Source organism: Mastacembelus armatus, chromosome 21 (genome assembly GCF_900324485.2).
Source record: "Mastacembelus armatus chromosome 21, fMasArm1.2, whole genome shotgun sequence".
Taxonomy (NCBI): Eukaryota; Metazoa; Chordata; class Actinopteri; order Synbranchiformes; family Mastacembelidae; genus Mastacembelus; species Mastacembelus armatus.
In genome coordinates, this window is record NC_046653.1 from 4,964,737 (window position 1) to 4,987,876 (window position 23,140).

Genomic DNA, 23,140 nt, shown 5'->3' on the forward strand with positions numbered 1-23,140 from the left:
ATTAGAGCATGAATTTCACCCCATACTATACTATAATAAACCTGAATTTAGACTTTTATATCACTGCATGTATGGGAACTAACCACAGTCTCTACTGTAGCATAATCTTTAAGTCATACTATAATGAGCTTTCATTTTTATGCTTCCACACCAGGGATATCTTAAAAACATCTTGAGGGAATTTCCTCAAATTTGACAAAACTGTACACTTGGATTCTGTGATGAACTGATTAGAGTTTATTAAAGGTCAACACGATATGTTGGGATCCCCTTGAGGGAATTTCTTGAAATGTAATCAGTAGTCCAACATGCATGTAAAACATAAGTTGGTTGGTTTATGAAGGCATGAAACCTGTGTTGTATTTTATTTTCTTCGATATTGTGAAAGGAAAACTGCTGAAAATTAACAACAATTCTATGGTAAGATTGCTGGAAGAGAACCTGAAATATTACACAATATAATGGGTGAGCAGGAAAACATACATAAAATCTTTGCTTGCAAAATGACATGCAAACATTGATGCACCATTTGATGTCACTACATAGGTTGTAGATTGTGCGTACATATCTGATATTTTTCAAAAAAAATTTAAGGATCAGCTGCAGATTCGCACCTCAGCTCAAGAAAAATGGAGGCTTCTCTACTTATACATCCCACTATGCTCAATGGCAACTGTGCCACATCATGACCACAGTATCAAATCTAGCATGACTGTCTGCTGGCTCAGTGTGATATAGAACTAAAAACACTGTGAATGTGAGGATGCGAATGAATACTGAATGAATATTTTTATGTTAATAAAGTATCATATATAATGTGGTTGCTTGTAATAATAAATTCTTTCTAAGAATTATGTAGAGACCAAACCAAATGAATTCACTTTGACTAACCTTTTGTAAAAGACCACTATAAAGCCACAGTTTTAAAGATTTACATCAGGTATTCCCACAAGTATTGAGAGATGAATAAACATTGACATAAAGTAATGCTAGCTTTTTCCTTTACTCAGTTCACTTTATACTTCAATTTTAAATGTAGTGACAATTAAAAAAACAGAGAGCAAACCTTCAAATACAGCAGCTATTTTTTATGGTGGTAAAATAACCTTATTAAAGGTGCATGTTGAAGAAAGCCCAATGCTGTCTTGATGTATGCTGCACTGTGCTACTGGAAGGCTGCTGCAGTTGGGATTGCTCTCAGCTCCTCCTGAAATTGGTTACAGTTGGGATCCCCTCTGACTTTAGGCGTTGATGGGATCTGCACCCCAGTTAAGGGGTTAACACACCAGCACTCACCCCGCTGGCCGTGGGTGGAGATGTTGCACTGGAAAGCGGGAAGAAAAACACAAACTAGACAAGTTGGAAAACACTGGGAGGGGTAAAAATGCACAGTGGGAAGCCAGGGGTATGTTAATGAAGCATGGCGTATGGTGGCTCGAGGTGTGTGTGTGTACTTGTGGATCTTCTGGTGGTGGAAGACCATTGGATAAGAGTGAGGGCTATGGTTTGGGTGGGACAAGACTCACCCAATAACAGCCCATCCTTAGGTCATGCCCCCAAATCACAATCCATCCACAACCGCACATGCCAACACAGACATGCACCCACACAAACACACACACATAGGCATGCCAGTAGACTAGCCCCCCCGCAGAGCCCCCCTTTACTCAGAAATGAGGTCGTAATTGAAGTGGACACAGTTTACGCCACGCACATGGGGCGGCCAAGCTGGGGACGGCAAAAAGAGCAGGGGGTAAAGAAAAGACTTTCCATTTTCTTCCTTCGATGAAAAAGAACAAAAACAGTGACAGTTACAGTAATTACCGCGCGACAAGGAGGGACAACTCCAAAGGGGAGCTGAGTGTTGAGGAGGTACAGTGTTCCTCCCTGGGAACCAAGGACTCCAGTCCAAAACAATGCTGTTGTTTGTGACCAATGATGAAAATTGGCTGAGTGTTTGAGAGCCCTGCTTTAGTAAACTGTGGCACCTATTCAAATCTTCTTTTCTGCTCTACTATCCCCATAAGAAAACACTGGATATGTGACCTTGTTTGCCCTCCTCTGTCTGATTTCTATAGATGAACAGAATTCAAATTCAAGCCCTCAGTCGGAAGCACAGTTCGTTCCTCAGCTTAACAAAAGTATTCCCATGAAGTTCGCCAAACAGTTTTATTGCCTTGTAACCTTGAGCTCAGAAGCTTGTTGCCTCATTCATGATGACAGCATCTCTCCACACATTTATGTTTGTGTGTATCTAAGGGTAGACTCCTTACGAAGAGGTGGCGTATGTGTGTGTATGTATATATATATCTATATATATATATAGATATATATATGTGTATATCTATATATATATATATATATCTATATATATATATGTGTATATATATATATATAAGTGTCTTGCAGGATAATGTCAGGTGTCTGTATATATATATATATATATATGTATATGTCTGAACTACCTATCTGAGAGAGAGAGCCCAAAAAGCAAAAGAAGGACAAAAAGATAAAGACGTTTGGAATTCAAATGTGTTAGAGGAGAAGTCACAATAATTTTCAGTGGTACTGTAACCAGTGAATCTCACAGAGCAGCAAACTGCTTCTCCACTGCTCTCTATGGGCTAAAAGTTCAAACATGTCAACCCTTGCCAAAAGCTAATGAGTGATGTCACCACAGGTGTTTGGCATCACTGATTGCAGCAGGACCAGTATTGTGACATTTTGAACATATTCACCCATTGAGAGCATCTGTTTTCTGCTGCATGACTTCTTCTTTTTTTCCTTTCAACTGCTCCCTTCAGGGGTTGCCACAGCGAATCATCTGCCTCCATTTAACCCTATCCTCTGTATCCTCCTCACCCACACCAACTATCCTCATGTCCTCCTTCACTACATCCAAGAACCTCCTCTTTGGTCTTCCTCTAGGCCTCCTTCCTGGCAGCTCTAACCTCAGCATCCTTTTACCAATGTATTCACTGTCCCTCCTCTGAACATCTCCAAACCATCTCAATCTGGCTTCTTTGGCTTTTTCTCCAAAAGTGTCACCTCTACAAACCTCCACCTCTCTAGATTTTCCTCCACCTGCTCCCTGCTCATAACCTCATCTGTCAGCCGGTCCATCACCACAGCAAACAAGAAGGGGCTCAAAGCCGATCCTTGGTGCAGTCCCACCTCCACCTTGAACTCCTCTGTCACCCCTACAGCACACCTCACCACTGTCTTACTGCTCTCATACATGTCCTGCACCACTCAAACATACTTCTCTGCCACTCCAGACTTCCTCATACAAAACCACAGCTCCTCTCTCGGCACCCTGTCATACACTTTTTCCAAGTCTACAAAGACACAATGCAGCTCCTTCTGGCCTTCTCTGTGCTTCTCCATCAGCATTCTCAAAGCAAATATTGCATCTGTGGTTCTCTTTCTTGGCATGAAACCATACTGCTGCTCACAAATGCTCACCTCTGATCTCAGCCTAGCCTCCACTACTCTTTCCCATAACTTCATTGTGTGACTCATCAGCTTTATTCCTCCGTAGTTTCCACAACTCTGCACGTCTCCCTTGTTCTTAAAGATGGGCACCAGTACACTTCTCCTCCATTCCTCAGGCATCCTCACACTCTCCAAGATCTTGTTAAGTAGTCCAGTCAAAAACTCTACTGCCACCTCTCCTAAACACTTCCATACCTCCACAGGTATGTCGTCAGGACCAACTGCCTTTCCACTCTTCATCCTCTTCAACACATTCCTCACTTCATCCTTACTGATCCTTGCTACTTAGTGCTCCACAACAGTCACCTCTTCTACTCTGTGCTCTCTAACATTTTCATTCATCAACTCTTCAAAGTATTCCTTTCATCTTTCCATCACACTTGTGGCACCTGTCAACACATTTCCGTCCCTGCCCTTAATCACCCTAACCTGCTGCACATCCTTCCCATCTCTGTCTCTCTGCCTCACCTGTACAGATCCACCTCTCCCTCCTTAGTGTCCAACCTATCATACAAATCCTCATACACCCTTTGTTTGGCCTTTGCCACCTCTACCTTCACTTTACGCTGCAACTCTCTGTACTCCTGTCTGTTCTCTTCTGTCCTCTCAGTGTCCCACTTCTTCTTAGCTAACCTTTAACTCTTAACACACTCCTGAACTTCCTCATTCCACCACCAAGTCTCCTTGTCTGCTTTCCTCTTTCCAGATGACACACCAACTACCCTCCTACCTGTCTCCCTGGTCACTTTAGCTGTCACTGTCTAGTCATCTGGAAGAACCTCCTGACCTCCCAGAGCCTGTTTCAGCTCCTCCCTGAAAGCCACACAACACTCTTCCTTTTTCAACTTCCACCACTTGGTCCTCTGCTCTGCCCTTGTCCTCTTCATCTTCCTCACCACCAGAGTCATCTTACACACCACCATCCTATGCTGTCTGGCTACACTCTCCCCAGCCACTACTTTGCAGTTACTGATCTATTTGAGGTTGAAACATCTTCACCTGTATTCAGCCCACACTGCTATGCTGTGTGGGTCTGTATGTGTTTGTCTCACTGCTGTCATTCTGTGCACACTGGCGGGCTCTGACCAATCCTAGACTGTAAGATGTAATCAACTTGTGTGCTCCTGCCTCCACTCTTATATGTCACCCTATGCTCCTCCCTTTTCTGGAAAAATGTGTTCACTACAGCCATTTCCATCCTTTTTGCAAAGTCTACCACCATCTGTCCTTCTGCATTCCTGTCCTGCATACCAAATTTACCCATCACTTCCTCGTCACCTCTGTTTCCCTCACCAACATGTCCGTTGAAGTCTGCCCCAGTCACCACTCTCTCACCACTAGGGATACCTTGAAACACCTCATCCATCTCCCTCCAGAATTTCTCCTTCTCTTCTAACTCACATCCTACCTGTGGGGCATAACCCCTGACAACATTCAACATCACACCTTCAACTTCCAGCTTCAGACTCATCACCCTATCTGACACTCTCTTCACCTCCAGAACATTCCTAGCAAAATCCTCCTTCAGGATAACTCCTACTCCATTCCTCTTTCCATCCACACCATGATAAAACAGCTTGAACCCTGCTCCTAATCTATAGGCCTTGCTACCTTTCCACCTGGTCTCCTGAACACACAAGATATCCACCTTCTTCTCTCCATCATATCAGCCAACTCTCAAGTTTAACTATATATCATTAAACACAAAGTCCTTACATTCAAAGCCCCTACTCTAAGTCCTCCACTCCTGCCCTTCCTCTTCTCTCTTTGCCTACAAACATACCTTCTTCCTCTCCTTCTTCAACCAACAGTAGTCCAATATCCACTGGCACTCTGTAAGTCAACAGCACCAGTGGTGGTCTTTGTTAACCCGGGCCGCGACCGATCCGGTATGGAAGTCATATTTGTGATTCGCATGTTTGATTTGGCTTAAATTTTACATCAGATGCCCTTCCTGACCCAACCCTGTGCATTTACCCAGACTTGGGACCAGCACATGAAGACACTGGATTGTGCCCCCCTGTGGTTGCATTTTCTGCTGCATGACTAACTGTTAATTTTATTTCTAAAACATGACAAATGAGTTTACAGAGGATGTGATATGAATGAATGTGTGCAATTTTTCCAGCGGCACGAAGTGCAGTATCAAATGCTAAATTTAGCCAAACAACACTCTTATTATTACTGAAACAATGCTTACAAATCTTTAGACGTTTGTATTTTCACACACATTTTCCTAAAATCCATGCCTGACATAACATATTTAGGTATATATGAGTTTGAATAAAGCATGTTTGCATAACATGCACTTGTAATCAAGGCAGAAAAGTTACAAAGTGCAGAAGAATAAAGAATGATTTACATTATAATGAAAAGCTACCTGGTTAAAATCAGCATGAAACACTTCCATTTTTATGTCCTTCTAAATTGTTGAACTAGATTTTTGATATTTTCCATTTTGATTCTTCATCCTTTACCTGCAATATACTAATATTTTCTGCATATTGGGTGGATTTTTTATCAGTTCATGATGACATTCATTGCTGACTTGTGCAGCCCCCTTTTATACTGTCAAGACAATAGAATTTGTGTTTGTGGTGTGAGACCAGTGCTCTATCTATGGCATGGCTTACCTGTTTGAGGTTGTACAATCCATGTCTGTCACAGTTTGGAAATTTGAGCCCATATAGATTCTCCAGTGGACCTCTGTTATCCTCAGAGGTTATTCTGTAAATCTCCTCTAACACCTTGTCCAGCTCCTGCTGACAGGCACTCTGAGAAGATAAGAAAGTAGACACATATCTATTATTCACAAAATAACTACTCAGCAACTTTAAAAGAATATTCACAAAAAACATTTAAGGGGAAAAGAACTTAAAATAATTTTTGAGAAAACGATGAAGAGACCAAAAATAAAGTAACGATACGTTAGACTAGTTTGAAGCCAAGAATGCACTCTGTCCAAGAAAAAGGATGGGGCATACAATACTTGTGTTTGTCTTGTAAAAATTTTATAAATGCACTTATTTATAGCTAAGATTTTTATGGGGTGTAGTTAGGCAAGTAGAAATATTATTGATGTGAGTGACTAGATTGCTTAACTCAGAAGGTTCCCATGACCACGTAGTCAAACACACAAACATGTGCAAACATGTCCATGCACTGACATAAATATTCTGCACACTATTTCTGTTACATGAATGTGTACGCACAGTTAACATGTATCCATATGCACATCCACACACTGTATCATTTCACTGTATCACACACAGAGGTTATCAGGCTACCAGTGGGATCAAAGAAGTCCAGACTTATGATTAGTTGGCTGTGGATGAGAGAGAAGGGCAGGAGACAGTGCAGTCAGTTACAAGCCTTATCACACATCTGATCACACATCACTTATGGTTAAACTATACTCTTTCTCGTGCTCTGTCTCCACCTTTCACACTCTTACAATCTTTGAGTCATGACTTGCTTTCTCTCACATAATAAAGACTAACATAAAACCTCAGTACATGCCCCCTTCTTTCAACGCTACCTCTTTGCTCCAATATTTTAAAAAGATATTCTCATCTTTGTCAAGGATAATTTATACTCATGTGCCATATATACATTTAAAGAGAACTATTGGTATTTATACCTCATCTCAGTATAACAGGATTCCTTTATTATGTGACCACACTGTGAGAAACGGACATGAAATCCATAGTCCTTATTTCTAGCAAAAATGCAGTGTAAGATTTGATTAAAGCTTGTATGAAGCTTAAGGAGTCTGAATTAGTGAAATAATTACATATCTTTTTAGTAGTTTGGTTTTGCTCTTTGTGTTTTCTTAACCAGCAATAGTTACATGTAAGTTAGATTTGGCCAACTGGATTTTGTCTTACGGTGCTGACAGACTGGATCTAGTTCTCTTATTCATACTTGATATAGTGGTATTAGCCCTTTAAGGTTATCTTTTTAAGTTACAGATTTACTTTAAAATCTTTATTTTATAACCAGAAAACAATTTTTTCTCCAGAATTTGCTTTCTGTAAACAAAGATAACCTTTGATTTAGAATGCTTACTATCCATAAATTTTTTTGTAGTTAATAAAATGGAGTATAAAAAAAGGTTAAACATCTAGTTGATACCGGAAAGTGAGATTACCGGTTTATAATTTAACTATAAATATACATATTCTAGGCAACAGGATAACAAATCTGATGTGACGTGTATATTTTGTGTACAGTGATTGACCTTACATGACCACCCACAGTGAAGTGCATCCATGCTTGACACCAGCAGTCTGAAGTCCCTTTCTCTGCAGAGATGCATGACTCCTTTTACTGCATTTTCCCTTTCTATTACTTCTAATGATCTTGACGATTGTTTTGTACCCTAATGCTTATGTATTATTTTGTTTGGTTTTGCTGCACAATGAGTCAATGAAGTGAAGGAGAATCATTGTTTGCCATGTTCAGACATAAAGGGGCGTCCTCTGCGTCACCCCCAGGGCCCTAGCTCATTTGCATCAAAGAAAAAAGATTTTTCCAGGAACTGTTTTCATTTTTTTGTGATGCTACACTTGAAACTCTGAAATGTTGGGGGAGGGTAAAAGAAGGGAGTGGGCGAGGTTAATCTATAGAGTGCATTAAATTGCTGTGAAGCATAAAACAATATCTCTTTTCAACATGAAAATGCTCATTATGGACAGTTATTGATGCTAAGAACACAATGTCTTAATGCAGCTAATGTCCCTGTAAATTTGTACTGTACATAATTAGGAATGCTGCAGAGGTAAAAATATTGTAAACAAGGAGAACCATCACCATTTTTTAAAACTACACATTTCAAAGACAATGCAAACACAATTTGGAAGGAACAATATACTATATATCGTTAAACACACTACCATGGTATTTCCTCAATTGCATTTCAGAATCTGACTTTTTTAATACCACATTATCTGATATTAGCTTAGATGCATGTTGTGTAGTTATTCATAATTAAGTTAGACATTACTGCATTACATACAATATGCTCACATTCTTCCTTCAAAGGCAAAAATGCAGTGTCAGAAATAAAAGGTGTGTATTTGTTTGTGTGCATAGGAAAGGATTGTTGGAGTGAAAGAGTGTCCAGGGGAGGGCACTACTGGACCAGACAGTGTTTATCATGCAGTACATTTTTGTCACTGTTTGCTTTTGATAAGCAGACTGAGCATTTGATTGCACTACTACTCTAAAACTGCAGTACATAGAAAAGGGTTGGAGTACTGCTGTAGGGAGATAGGGAACATAATTTTGGAGCTGTCAGAGCCCTACATTCATACTAGCTATTACATAAAGATAAGCTTTTGTTCCAATGTTCCTTTTCTGTTGGGTCAAACAAGGTTGCAGGGGGTGGTTACACCAAAACAGTTTTGCTTTTGACAGTAAGCCAATACAGTATGCAGACTGGCATCAATTACAGGTTTACAAATATCTGGTGGTGTTTATTTTTGAATAAGGGCGGACCATTCTTCTCAATTCCACATCTAGTGGATCAATGTGGAAATAAGATATGCCAATAATCTGACTGGCATGTACTTAAAATGCTTTAAAAGAGCCCTTGATGTTTGATTTTAGGAAAGAGGTATTTACTGAACTTGTGTTTTACAGCTTTAAATGATGGGTTACTGAGGAGATTGTTGGTAAAAGTATAGTTCTGACCTGAGGCATTTTCTGGGTGCGAGGATCCTCTAGTTGATTGGTCTTCATCTTGGTTTTGCGCTCATTCTGGTGTTGCTTCTTGGCGGACTCGTGCCAAAACCAATTATCTAAGGTAGGCCTCTTGGTGAGTGGATTTTCAGTCCCATGCACCTCTGGAGAACACAGAAAGAAATCTAGTCATCCTGTTAACCTGTAGTATCTATACACAACATCTCTCTAAGCCTTCTTAAAAACATACTTTACCACTAGGTCCAAAGAAAGCTGTTTAGAGCTAATTTCCCCTTTGTGATTTGAATTCCAGTGAAATCTTTCTTCTTAGTCAGTTCTCTCAGTCTGAAGGTAATCTGTGCCCTCTTTTGAGTATGTATTATTAGGTAAATGTTACACACAAAACAATACCATCTTTGCTGCTTTTTAAAACTTACACACATTAACTACATGATGCTTTAAAAACTGCCATTAAAAGCAAGCATTAGTTCAATATTGGGTCCAAAGTCACTCTATGTCCTCCAGGCATCTGGTGACCCTCATACCTCATGTTCCTAATTCTATGTTGGACAGTCAGCCATTGCAGTGGCTGTAATTACTATGATGACACATACCTGATCTTTGACATAAGATCTTTGTCAGTGATATAGCACAGTGCTACATCCAGCCCATTTAGGTTTATATATATTTTAGGACAGTGTGGTTGTGATGCGGTTTGCACAGGTTTTCTCTGAGCAATGCGGTCCCTCTCAGTTTGTTTCCTGTTGCTTGTTATATAAGTATGTTCAGTATTTGATGATGACAAGGGAGACAAAACACAAACAAGCTAACAAGATAATTCAGAACAGGCACTCGCTTAAGTATGATGCCAAAGGAATTCCAAATTTTAGTCCTAAAAACATTTGCCTTTATGATGGTAATGTAAAACACAAATACATGGAGGGATTAATGGTGTCAGTTTTTTATCAACATAGTCTTAGTCATCACAGTTATAATAATCCCATGCTTACACATTTCACATGTCCAAATTAAACAGCTGAACTTGACTGCTGGGCGCTGGAGATATGTCCAGACTCGTGAGGAAGCTCATCTAATGAAGGTTTTTCATGCTGAGTAAGGACTTTTTAGGGGTATCTAACCTTCATGCCAAACGATTTGGGTGTGTGTGTGTGTCTGCAAATTGTGCTGTGAAATGCAGCGCAGAACTGTGAGGCTGTAAATCAGGCCAGAAAGGGAAAAGCCTCCCGGTAATTCTACAGAGCTTCACGCTATGAAATGAAATATGTCTCTGTGTTTTCATGTGTGTCTGTGCACATAAAACTCAGTGTACACTCGGCAGGGAATAAAAATAAGTATGACTTGTACAGTATAGAAAACTATAGCAGATTAATTGCTCCAGGAACTTTGACCAAGTGAAATGTAGAAAGAAATTACATGTCCTAAGATCTTAATGAACATTTGTGTCACTTGTCAAATTATAACATTATATTATATTATGTTTTTCACATATTACATGTAAAAGTCACATCTTTACATCTGTACATGTAAAATTCTTAAAAGTGTTGACAGACTGTGTCTCTGACAGACTGGAGGGTTTATTGACTGGTGCGTCACAATCACATTGGAAGAAAACAGCATTGGTTTTTTGCCTTTTCTCTCTAGTATCTTTTCCTTAGGTCAATCGCATTTTGGACTTGGTCTAACTATCCTCAGGTCTATTTGGGTTGGGCATGTCTATGCTTGGGTACCCCTCAGATTGGGTTCCTCTGTTTGAAAATTAGTTTCTGCATGCTGAGTTCAAGGCGGATTTCTATCGCTCTGTTTTAGATCAGCCACAAAATTTTACAATCCAGCTGGCAAACCCTGTGAGTGACATAATATGAGTGCCTGAAATGCTATATTATGAACTGCATGATGATCATGTACCTATACCTATGGTGTCTCCGTGCCTTCCCGTACAAACAGCACAAGGCACAATGGAAAAGCACAATGCACAAAGCAGAATGACTGATGAAAGTGTTATTAGTTTACAGGTATTTGGTCATAAACTGGATGAATTTTGAGCCAGTGACTAAAGTTTTTAACATTCACCTTTAGGGAGCTTCAAAATCTGTGCCAGATTCCATGGGTTATACATTAAATCATTAATTGTGAATTTAGTATGTCCACCCAATGGTTTGATTAAAGGCTCAGAAGGACATACTGTCTAGGGAAATTCAAGATGAGTAAAGAATATTACGTCCTTGTTCTTAATGGTAACTTATAGTTACACAGGGAAAATGGCCCGATCTGATAAAAAGAAAGACAAAACTTCCAGTAACCACAAACAATAATTTGGTTTTACGAAACTACATTATGTTCAGAACAGTTTGTCAGTGTCAACCAAAAGCGATACACTCCACCTAAACACATAAATTTAACATTATGAGGTAGAAGTGGAAAAATATAACAAGTGTTACTATATCTATCCATAGATGTCTGTGAATGGAGAAAGTGAGCTGTATTGTGGTTAAGCAAACTTGAGGTGCAAATATACACAGATTGTAAAAGTTGGTGATAGTTGTGTTTAAAACCTTGTTTTCTACAGTATACACATTTACAGAAATTCATGACAGCATGTTCCAGGGAGAAGAAATAACACATACTAAGCCAAAACCTGTCATGTAAATACTGTGTTGTTGATTCTGTCTTCAGTGCCATAGAAACTACCTGTCTCGAGCTGTTGGGAGAGTTGGCTTTTAGTATTGCCTTTAAGCAATGCTTTCACAGTTCTCTCATAGCACAGAATGAGTAATGTCTGTCTAGAGTTGCTTAGCATTAACGTATTTACCCTGTTATCGTATACACTGGAGCTGTGTCTGAAAGGCTTCACTGTGCCTCCTCCGCCAAAAAAGTGACCTTGCAGTACTTCAAGCCATTGTTAGTGTAAATGATTCCTATCATAGCTTGGCCACTTTTAACATTGTATTGCTGACAAACTGAATAATGAAGGTGGTTTTGTCTAGCCAGAGATCACCATCAAACTTTTTGGGTTAGATGTTTTGTTCAACTCCTGATGTTCCTTTGCTTCCATGTGGCTGTGTGTATGTATATGTCTCATCCTAACCAGATGAAGTTGTCTTTATAGTGTAAAAAAAAAATGGTTGCTCCAGTGAACTCCAGTGAAAATAAGTGTACACTAAGGCCATGGTGATTTAATTTTACAAAATGTATGTAGTATTAACATAAGTTCATTTTTATATTTAACTTTGCATAAACAATATGATTATTGCTGATACATAAACAGATTGGATTTTAATTGCTCATTTTAACCGTTGTTAGGTTTAAAAACATTTCCTTCTCTAATGCAGTTTAAAATAGCGCACAATGAAACTTTACACTACGAATTAAAACTGCCTCAGAAAGTGCCTCAAAATCATACTTAGTGATACATACAAGTGATAAAGATTAGTAATTGTACTTGTTGTTTCAGTACATTTTGGCTCATTAATGTTGTAATCATATTATGCAACATGTGACTTTTCAACATGGACTGTTTAAAGATTAATATGAAGGAGGGATTACTTCCTCTTTACACCCCAGGGTGCGTTTTCTAAGAATTGCAGGCGTCAGCATGCAGCTCCCAGCCAAAGTGAGCTCTTATGGCTTTAACTTTTTCCTGTGGATGTGTGATGCATACATACTATGCGCATACACATCTGCATCAGGTAATTAAAGACCTTAAACAGCGAATGAAGGAGAAAGAGCAAGTCTCAGCAAGGGATCACCTCAGGGCAACAAGAGTAGTCTTAGACTACTGGCAACAGGAGGAGAGGTGGAGAGGGTGTGAGAAACAGAGAGATGTGCACAAATACAAAAAAAATAATAATTTTACAGCGGAGTGGTATCCTAATGGCTGGGAAAGTTTATAGTTGAATTGTGGTCTACATTACTGACATATTAAGGAATGCACTATGTATAATCAGCTAGTGGTGAGATTAAAAGGACATGCTTTTATGGCAAGCTGTTTGAGCATAAATTAGATATCCTTGATATCAGATGTTCATTTCACATACTAGTTCAGTCTTTGTCAGAACTAGTTAGACTTTTGATTGCACTAGTTGGACATGTGATTGTACTAGTTGAACAAGAACCCTTACTAGTCATGCTTTCTCAGCAACTAGTGGCATTTCTGTCCAGCTAGTTCCAAGAAAAACCTTACGATCAATGCCAGTCACTGCACTAGTAGGACCAAAGTCCCAACTAGTCAGCTTTTTGATGTACTAGTGGCCCTCTGGACAACACTAGTAAGGCTAAAAGTCCTACTAGTTAACTAGTGTGCTGAAAGAACTGTGACAAGTTTACTAGTCAAACATGAGTTTGGCTCACTAGTGAACTAGTGAGGACCAACATGCACACTAATTAACTAGTTAAGACCTCTAGGCCTTGCTAGTTAACTAGTGAGGCTAAATAATGCATACTAGATAACTAGTGAGGTTAAAACCACACAAGTTGTACTAGTGACAGACATTTTCATGTAACTAGTTAACTAGTAAGTTTCAAAATGTTCACTAGCTGAACTAGTGAAAGCCCAAATGCTCACTAGTTAACTACTCAAAGTTTGTTTTACTTTACTAGTTAACTAGTGAAAGCCAAGTCGATCACACTAGTGTAAAGTAGTGACACTAAATGCTAATGAAGAGGCAGGGAAGTGACATAAGCCTAACCTTCCTATTGGCTCTCAGGGAGTTCAATCAAACCAAAATTTAAATTTAACTCTGTAAAGCCTGGCTTGCTCCTCTGCTTCACTGCTTTGTTGAACATTTTTTAAAAGAAATACCAGGAGAGGAAATACCACTCTCCAATTTAAAGTAAAATTTGATGGAGGTGGCAACAGTTAAAAATGAATTTTGTTTTCCAAGGAACCATGTATAAAAATATAATATATTGTTGCTGATTAGTGGCAATAATCCATCTAAAATACTATGTAATAATGTTGAAAATTAAGAAAAAATATAGCAGGAAGCGGCGATGAGCGGCCCCCGGCCGGCGAGAGGTCGAACCGCTCCTCACGGGTGAAGCGGCTCACCGGGAGCCCTTCGAACAAGAGCGGGACTCAGAGCCGGAAAGCCGAAGCGGGGGATTTTTTCCGGTCAACGTCTGTCTAACGAACAGACACCGAAACACCTTACATCAAAGCTGCAGTAAACACAGACACACATATCCAGATGTACGTAGACACAAAAACGCCCAGACACTATGGCAAATTAGATATCCTTGATATCAGATAGATATCAGATTGATATCAGATATCAGGATATCTAATTTAACACCTAATAACAGAGGAATATTGTTTTTAAATTACTTTGTGTATTTAATTTACTAATTCAATTGCCATTCCATAATAATACAAAATAAAATTATTCAAACACCTCCTGAAATTAGTTTTGCTAAAACCCAAGTTACTATTCAGATCAGGCACTTTAAGGCTTTTCAGAACACAGTTGACCACTGACCAATCAGTCTTTGTCCCACCTGCCTCATTTGCATTTAGTCCACTAGTGCAACATAATAATAATAATAATAATAATAATAAATTTTATTTCATGGCGCCTTTCAAACACTCAAGGTCACCTTACAGAGAGAAAAGGAAGCATACAGCATGAAATACATAGAGTGCATTAAAACAACAATAAAATCAACAATGCATTAACAGAGGGCCAGAATGTAAAGGCAAAAGTGCGTAGCATCCAGGAAGTGGGCGATGTACAGCAAGAGCAAATTGAAACACAGAAACCCAGATGACAGAACAACAAATATGAAACAATATGAGACAATATGAAATAGGCGGAGGGTGGTAGAACATCACGGGCTGCTTTGAGAAGTTAAGACAGTTAGGTGGAAAACGCTATACGGAACAGAAACGTTTTGAGTGATGATTTAAAAGTTGATAAGTCCGGAGACGACCGGATGCGATGAGGGAGAATGTTCCAAAGGCGGGGCGCAGTGTGGCTGAAGGATCTAGCGCCCATGGTGGCCAGGCGCACTGTAGGGGTGCAGAGGAGAATGGAACTGGAGGAGCGGAGAGGACGAGGCGGAGAATAGATATGAAGTAGTTCAGTGATGTATGGTGGGGCAATAGAGTGGAGGGCTTTGTAGGTGAGAAGGAGGATTTTATAGTTTATACGGAAGGACACAGGGAGCCAGTGAAGTTGTTTAAGGACAGGGGTGATATGATGTGAGGATGGAGTTCTGGTGATGATTCGGCAGCAGAGTTCTGGACAAGTTGAAGTTTATGAAGTGATTTGAGAGGTAGACCAGTGAGGAGTGAGTTACAGTAATCCAAACGAGAGGTGACAAAGGCATTAACGATGTGCAATCACATGTCCAACTAGTGCAATCAAACGAACGTCGAACTAGTTCTGATAAAGACTGAACTAGTATGTGAAATGAACATCTGATATCAAGGATATCTAATTTATGCTCAAACGGCTTGCCATATGCTGTAGCTGTGTAAAACTCAGTGTGAAAAGCAGTGTTGTGTTTCTTTCTGTCTGTAAATGACAACTAACATATGAGTAAGGTGAGATGGTTATGGTAAAGAAACATCTGAATAAAAACATTTAGTGTTAATGTTAGGGAAAGACTGCAGTTAGAGCTTATAGGCTAACCCTAAATGTAGGCCTGACATGTCATGCATGACAGCCACACAGACTTCCACAGCTTCACTTTTCACCTTGCAACTTAAAGAACACATATTTCTGTCAACAGTGATGAATATAGGCACAACATGTACATCATGTAGCTCAATATATCCTATCAGTCTTTAATATACTGGATTGTCCTGCAGATAGGTGATGTGCAAAAAGAAATTTGGCTGCAGTGCACCAGCGGCTTTGGACCTTGGACTGTGTACTCTGAACATGTCAACTCATCAAACAGCTTTCATGCCTTTATTCCATGGTAAAACACAATTCACCTAATGTCCAGCTCCTAAATATTAATACTCTCCTAGCTGAATTCACACTGTAGCTACTCTCTCTTACCAACAGTGGACCTACACAAATATGTGAATGGATATTATTTGTTTGTAATAATTTACAACACTGTTTTGCTTGTTTTTCAAGAGGGTAGTTAGATTTGACTGAAGCTCACACTAATCACCAGACTGAAACCTGAGTGAACCATAACTGGGTGGACATTTCCAAATCAACTCCCACTGCAAACACAATTCATGTGGAAACACTGAAGACGATGTGACATTTCCATTATAATAATAATAATAATTACTATTATTATTATAATTATTAAGCTTTGCAGATTGGAGAAATTCAAGCCATGGCTACATCACTGCTGCTGTTTTCAGCTACTTTTGCAATGTGGAAATTTTGTAAACGTGCAGTTGACACAAAGTGTGCAGAAAAAGGTGGATCACCAAGAGAGGTGTTAAATGCTGCACTGACCTCCCTAGTATAAACCCAAAAAAATAATGTCAAAACCTGTAAGCTGATATGAAGTGTTCTCCTAACAGGGCAAAACTGGAGTGCTTTCTTTGAACTCTGGATTGTTTACTCATGCAGTCGTGGTGTTTACACTGGTTTAGTCAGAATATTGCCGTTTAATCACACTGAATGCAAGTCCCCATTCTATCTAGAGTCACGGCAACTGGACTTCTAGTTTTTTAGACTTCTAGTAAAAGTTTTAACACTAATCTAAGTGGTTTCTTCAGTCTGAAGCCAGACTTCAACTGGACAACTGAGAATCTTCACTCTATGAGACAGAGTGAAGACTCTGTCCTCTGTCCTCACTCTGTTTCAAGCTAACAGCAGTGAGGTTATTTAACAGTAAAGGCCTATACATAATCCGCAAGAAGCGAAAAATTTGTTCTCTCCCAAGGCTGCAGTTCTCACAGTTTGTTAATCTGGGCAGAACTTTTTTCTCAGGTGGTGTCGAGAACTATTGTGTGATTGGTCAGAAAGTTGAACTGGGCGTGGTTAATGCGGAAAGCCGAAATGTTTTCTTCCCACTTTTTCCGCTGCCGGTTGTCATAGCAACGTATAGTTTTGCCAAACAGCTGCCAGAGGCAGTGAGGAAGTATGAAAGTCTGTATAACACATCTTGTAAGGCATATGAAGACACACACCTGGCTAATAATTTGTGGATAGAGGATACGTTGTGTACGGAGGACATCGTCTGTCGTAAAACATGGCGATATCCGATATCTTATCCGCTGTATTGTAGTTTCTGTCAGATTCCCACAATGCTTAGCACCCCCGATGTAAACTGCGGTGTCAGGGACCTCCCAGGAGGGAGTATGAAATATCCTGCCGAGAACAAGAACAAAGTTTGTTTGCGCCACCACGAGAAAACGATCAAATTTCTTGCTTCTCGTGGAGTATGTATTAGACTTAAAAATGTCATTTTAACCAAATGCAGGAAACAACCTCAAAATCTGCATGTCATGTGTAGAGAGAGGCAGATGTTGACATCTGATACTCTTCAGGTACTCATGCTGGAAAAGCCAAATATAACAAATTTAGTGCAAACTACTCTCAAATAATGCTCATTTTCACAAGTTCATCAATCTTAGCTGAAGTTACAGCAAATGGAACTGAATATTATTCTACTCTCTCGCACCAAAACATCTAAATCTGTGGTTCGCAAAAGCACAAATGCAAATTCCTTCAGGAGAACAAAAGGAAAAAAAAACACCGCTGCTCAGTCTTTTATTCCAGTATCGAGTACATTCCATTGAGATGTACATTTTTCCTGTTCTGAGAAGTATATGTGTTGTGCATTTTCAACAATTTGTGGATGCTACCACTCCAACATGTAACCAGCCTGTAAGCTAACCTTGTTTTCACTTCCATAGCCAAACGCTACATCAAAATATCAGCTTTGACAATATGTGGGTTACAGACGTGTTATGGGCTCATACTGCTTGTTTGCGCTCAGAGATATGAAGCCACTGTCTGCCAAACATATTGCATACAGTATGTCAACATTCTCTTTCATGAATCAATAGTGACCTTGTGTCCCCATAACTTTAATATGGGACACATTTCAATGCCCTGCAGGAGTTTTTGATTTTTTTTTTTGGGAAGATACTGTGACTGAATGCTTTTGATGCAGCTGTGTTTTTTTTCTGCAGTGAACTCGCTTGTTTTGACTTGTTTTTAACTATTTTAAGGTATTTATTTTAGTATCATTCACAGGCACAATGACAGGTCAGAGTAGGAGGCTCAGCGATGCACAGTTGCAGAGGCATTTAGTTAATACATTCCCTGATGACTAGTGGATGAGTTTGCATAAAACTACAGTAAGAACAATCAATTTTACAATCCTCAAAATAAGTTTACAAAGGCCCTACACATATTCCATGTAGGGTATATGTGTACACATATGTGTATGTGTGAATAAAGTCGGTATAAATACATATGTACCCTACACAGTACATGTATATATACAAAGTTTATTCATATGACCATATGAGTAGATATTGTGTAGTAGCTTGTTTAAGCCTCCGTGGTGTCCCTACAACTACTGTAACATTCAACCACACATTTAATGTCACTCTTTAGGGGTGCACAAGAAGTTAAAAACAAGGCGTCTTAAAACTTGCTTAGAATGTTATTATAGTAACAATGTTAGCAAACAGTTACCAAATATTTTTTTCTGGCCTTCTAATGACTGTTAGTATAATATTCACTCTTTCATCTTTGTTTTGATCTCCACCAACTGCTGACAAAAATATCTGCATCTTTAGTTTCTAACTGCTACTTGCACTTTTTGTGTTGCTGTTATATATGTATATATATATATATATATATATATATATATATATATATATGTATTTAAATTCGAGACATTCTCAATATGACACTATCAATCATTAGTGCAGCTTTAATGTTTCTCATTCTGTTGTTTTTATTCCACTAAGGAACTTACCATTTGTTTCCTCGTGGTACAGACTTGTTGTGACATCCGAATCCACTTTTTGCCGACATCGACCTAAACCCTGTATGAGCTCTTGCAAAGGGAATTCAGCCTCTGCACTCGGGTAACACTTCAGGCCATTGAAGCACCTTGGTGTGTACACCCCACAAAGCTCGCCCTCCAGCCTGGCACACACCGGGCAGCAACCACAGCCTGGCTCCCTTACTATTTCTGCACATATTGGCGTGACTCTTGGGCACCTAGCTAAATCTTCTGCAGTGCAGCTTGGGCATCGAAAAGCTAAATCCCCAAGTAGGACTCCTGGCAAAGCAAAACATGCAAACAGCAACCTGTATTCAAAATATAGAACCATTCTAACATTTGTTATGTGACTACTGAAATCCAAAGTGACGCTTGGTAGAAAACACCATGTGCCTCACAATCCTGAAAGTCATTTGTGTTTGGGTAAACAGTGTGTAGTCAGTGACAGGGTCCTATCTGCTCTCATATTACTGACTGACTGTAATTCAAAAACAGGAGGCCATTGCTCTCACAATTTAAGTAGTTTGGTTTGGTTTGGTTGTGCAAATAAAAATATATTCAGGTTTTAAAAGTGCTTTGAATGATATGGAGTGGAATAAAAAAAGCCCCCAGAGGGATAACATTTGGGCCTAAATCATAATATTGAATAATACACCCATATATGCATCTAGTTTCTGTAGTCTAATTCAGTAGCCCAAATTAACAGAGAAAAAAAGATGGATTGTATTTTTTCTCTTTCTTTTTATTTATTGGAGGGCCAACTAAAATTGCCAACATAAACACTGAAAAAGCACCATGGACACTCTCTTATAATATCAAAATTTAACTCAAAGCAAACCACTGAAAACCAGATGTTTCCTGGGGAATATTAAGTCAAGGCTGAGTGTCTGTGATATGGCCCCTTTATTTGTTGCACATCAGTTACACTGGAGGCCAGGGACCAAATTTACTAAGCTGCCGAATTATTTTGCCTAATGGTGGTAGTTCACACACTAGGCTGGCCTGGGAATGTCTCGGTGTCCCCCCGAGAGAGCTGGAGGAAGTCTCCAAGGAAAAGGAAGTTTGGGCATCCCTGCTAAGGCTACTGCCCCCGCAAACTGGATAAGTAGAAGAAGATGGATGGATGGATGGATGGATGGATGGATGGATGGATGGATGGATGGATGGATGGATGGTAGGTAGTAGAGTTTGACAAGTTTTACAAAGACATACCTTTGTGCTAGCACAGGCACCCACGCAGTGTCTATTTTCTAACTTTATTACAGAAAACAGGGCTAGTGTCACATTTAACAGGCTGACTGTTCCCGCTGGCTGTAATCAGTCTCCAGCAGACACATACCCCAGTAGTTGGCCAGTAAGCTGGCCGGTAAGTGCAATAATTCAGTTCAATTCAGTTTTATTTGTATAGCGCCAACTCACAATACAAATCATCTCAAGGCACTTTACAAAAACAAGAAACCCAACAAATATCTTATGAGCAGCACTTGGTGACAGTGGAGAGGAAAAACTCCCTTTAACGGAAGAAAAGACCTCCAGCAGAACCGGGCTCAGTTTGGGCGGCCATCTCCCTCAACCGGTTGGGGTGAGTGGATAGAGGAGAGACAAAAGAACAGCAACAATAAACAACAAATAGACACTGAAGGTTGGTGGGGCCGGTAACTGCCAGTTACAAAGTCTTGTATAATCATGTATAAACTCGCTGCTCACATATTATTGTAGCCCAGTTTGTGCTGATTACAGTGTTATCAGGCTTTAGCCATTAATATATTTAAAAACAACTGAAAAAAAGCACAAATGACAGGGCATGTCAAAACTTGTCCAGGGCCCCAAAACACCCACAATCATGTCTCTATGTCCCAGTTAATGTGGATCATAATAAATGACAATCTTCGGATTTTTAGTCTACACTTCGTTTCTGTATTTTCTGTTGTGTGCTGTTAAGTTATGAATGTTTATCTTTATGTGACTTCAGTTAAATGCCACTGCAGATGCCACAACTTGCTGCCGCTGCCACAAATTGATTCTGTTGCCTCTCAATTACTTACACATATGTCTACCGTTATATTTAGCACGATGCGGAAGTGCTGCACGGTCCTTTTCCTTTGGCATACATTAGTAAACCGAGTAAACATGCTGATCTTCCCCTCAGGTCAGTAATTTCTTTGATTTTATTCGAAGTTTTAGAGAGAGAGAAAGAGATCATTTGTATTGAAAATGTATCATTGCATTTGAAAAAAGCATAATCCAATAGGTGCGGTCTCAAGATCAATAGTGGACAAAGTGCCTGCAGGATATGAGAGTGATAAAGGTATGAGTGCTTTATTTATTTATTTATTCTACTTCAGTTTTTTAACAAGAGAGAGCCTATGGGTGAACCCTGTGTTGTCAAGTAACACGTGAGTGTGAACATTTGTCTGTCAGTGACACATTTTTTTAATTTGTAAAGAAATTTATTTATTTATGAAAAGCTTTTCACACCAACAGAGTCCTGATCCCTCTTGTGACCACTTGGGGTTAATCCCTCCTCCTGCTGGCTGGCCGACTAGTACGCTGTCTCTAGCGCCCTCTGCTGTCTCCTGTCTCCTCCCCTGTTTGAAAGGCTGATCTGTGGGTTAAACATGCTTAAAGTTTTTATGTGAGCATAAAACATTACTGCATCGTCCATAAATCATCTTTTTAGCTACTGTTGCTGTTTTCATACATTATAAAATGTTGTACACCGTGTGGTTGTGTGTGAGTGTGTTCTGTCCTATCATCCATGTGAGCTGTCCGCCAACGCGTACTTGAAAGGACCGAGGCAGGCCATTTAGACTGGGTGTGTGGTTTAAGCGAGGGCCCAAACAAAATAGTGATATTTTTTAATTTTTTAAAATATGTCGGTGTGCTGTGTCTGTAGAGAATACAGGAGGCCCCGGACACTTCTTTATTATCTTTAAAGAGCAGACGTCGACGGAGGCTTTTGGGAGAATTAAACAGAGTCGGTGAGTACAAAGCTAATTTAAAGGAAACAGCGCGTTAGCGTTAGCGTATTAGCATGTCTGCTTCTCTTTGTCTGTATAGGGCGGTGCGCCGAGGCATCCTCCCGTCTAGTGTTAGCGTTAGCGTATTAGCACGTCTGTATCTCAGTGCCTGTAGACAGAAGTGTCGTAGCAACCCCTGCGTATAGCCGGCAGAGGCCGCCATTGCATGCGCGGGATCCTGCACACCACCAGAGCGAGCTCTCACGTGTGGGGGAGTCGTCTGTGGGAGATCCGTCCGGACAGCAGAGGGCGCCAGAGACAGCGTACTAGTCGGCCAGCCAGCAGGAGGAGGGGTTAACCCCAAGTGGTCACAAGAGGGATCAGGACTCTGATGGTGTGAAAAGCTTTTCATAAATAAATACATTTCTTTACAAATTAAAATGAATATCATTTAAATAAATACTTTGCTTAATAAATGTATATATATATATATATATATATATATATATATATATATATATATATATATATATATATATATATATATAGCTGGTTTTTAAATTGTATGGGTGCCTTGTGTGTAGATGATTTCCAGCCTACCAAAAGACTGAGAGAGCCGCCATCATACAGGGCCTTGTGTTCAGAGAGGAAGAGGAAGCAGAAGAGACTTGTTGTTGAAGTGACACACTGTATTGATGAGTACGAGCTGTGGGCTTGAGAGACTGTATCTGCAACGCAGTTCCTGGAGAGTCTGAATTCAGCACAATGTGTTGAGGAGGACATAACAGCCTGTATTCAGGTGTTTTAGGTCAGGCTGCTTCAGATAGTGAATCTGGCACATCCAATTCTCTGCCTTCATCACCAGCGGTTGATACTGCATCAGACGCAGGGTGTGCGTTAGCACAGTTGCAGACTGTTGCAGCTGATGTAGCAACACAGACTAACTGTGAAGACTCTTTCTCTGTCCTGCAAAACATTACCAAGTATTATCGGATATCTACGGGAGTGTGAGAGGGATAGAGAAAAAATACAATTGTTTGAACAGC

The 23,140-nt window shown here is 39.8% G+C and overlaps 1 protein-coding gene across 1 annotated transcript; it reads right to left on the reverse strand.

Annotated features, from left to right (window-relative positions):
• Positions 1-554: 554 nt before the first annotated feature.
• On the reverse strand, positions 555-19,488 carry LOC113123280 (insulin-like growth factor-binding protein 2-B). Its single transcript, XM_026295150.2, has 4 exons — positions 19,105-19,488; positions 9,190-9,341; positions 6,129-6,269; positions 555-1,324 (listed from the first exon to the last, which is right to left on the reverse strand). Exons 1-4 carry the CDS (start codon positions 19,463-19,465, stop codon positions 1,166-1,168), a joined length of 813 nt encoding a protein of 270 aa, XP_026150935.1. The 5' UTR covers positions 19,466-19,488; the 3' UTR covers positions 555-1,165.
• Positions 19,489-23,140: the final 3,652 nt, after the last annotated feature.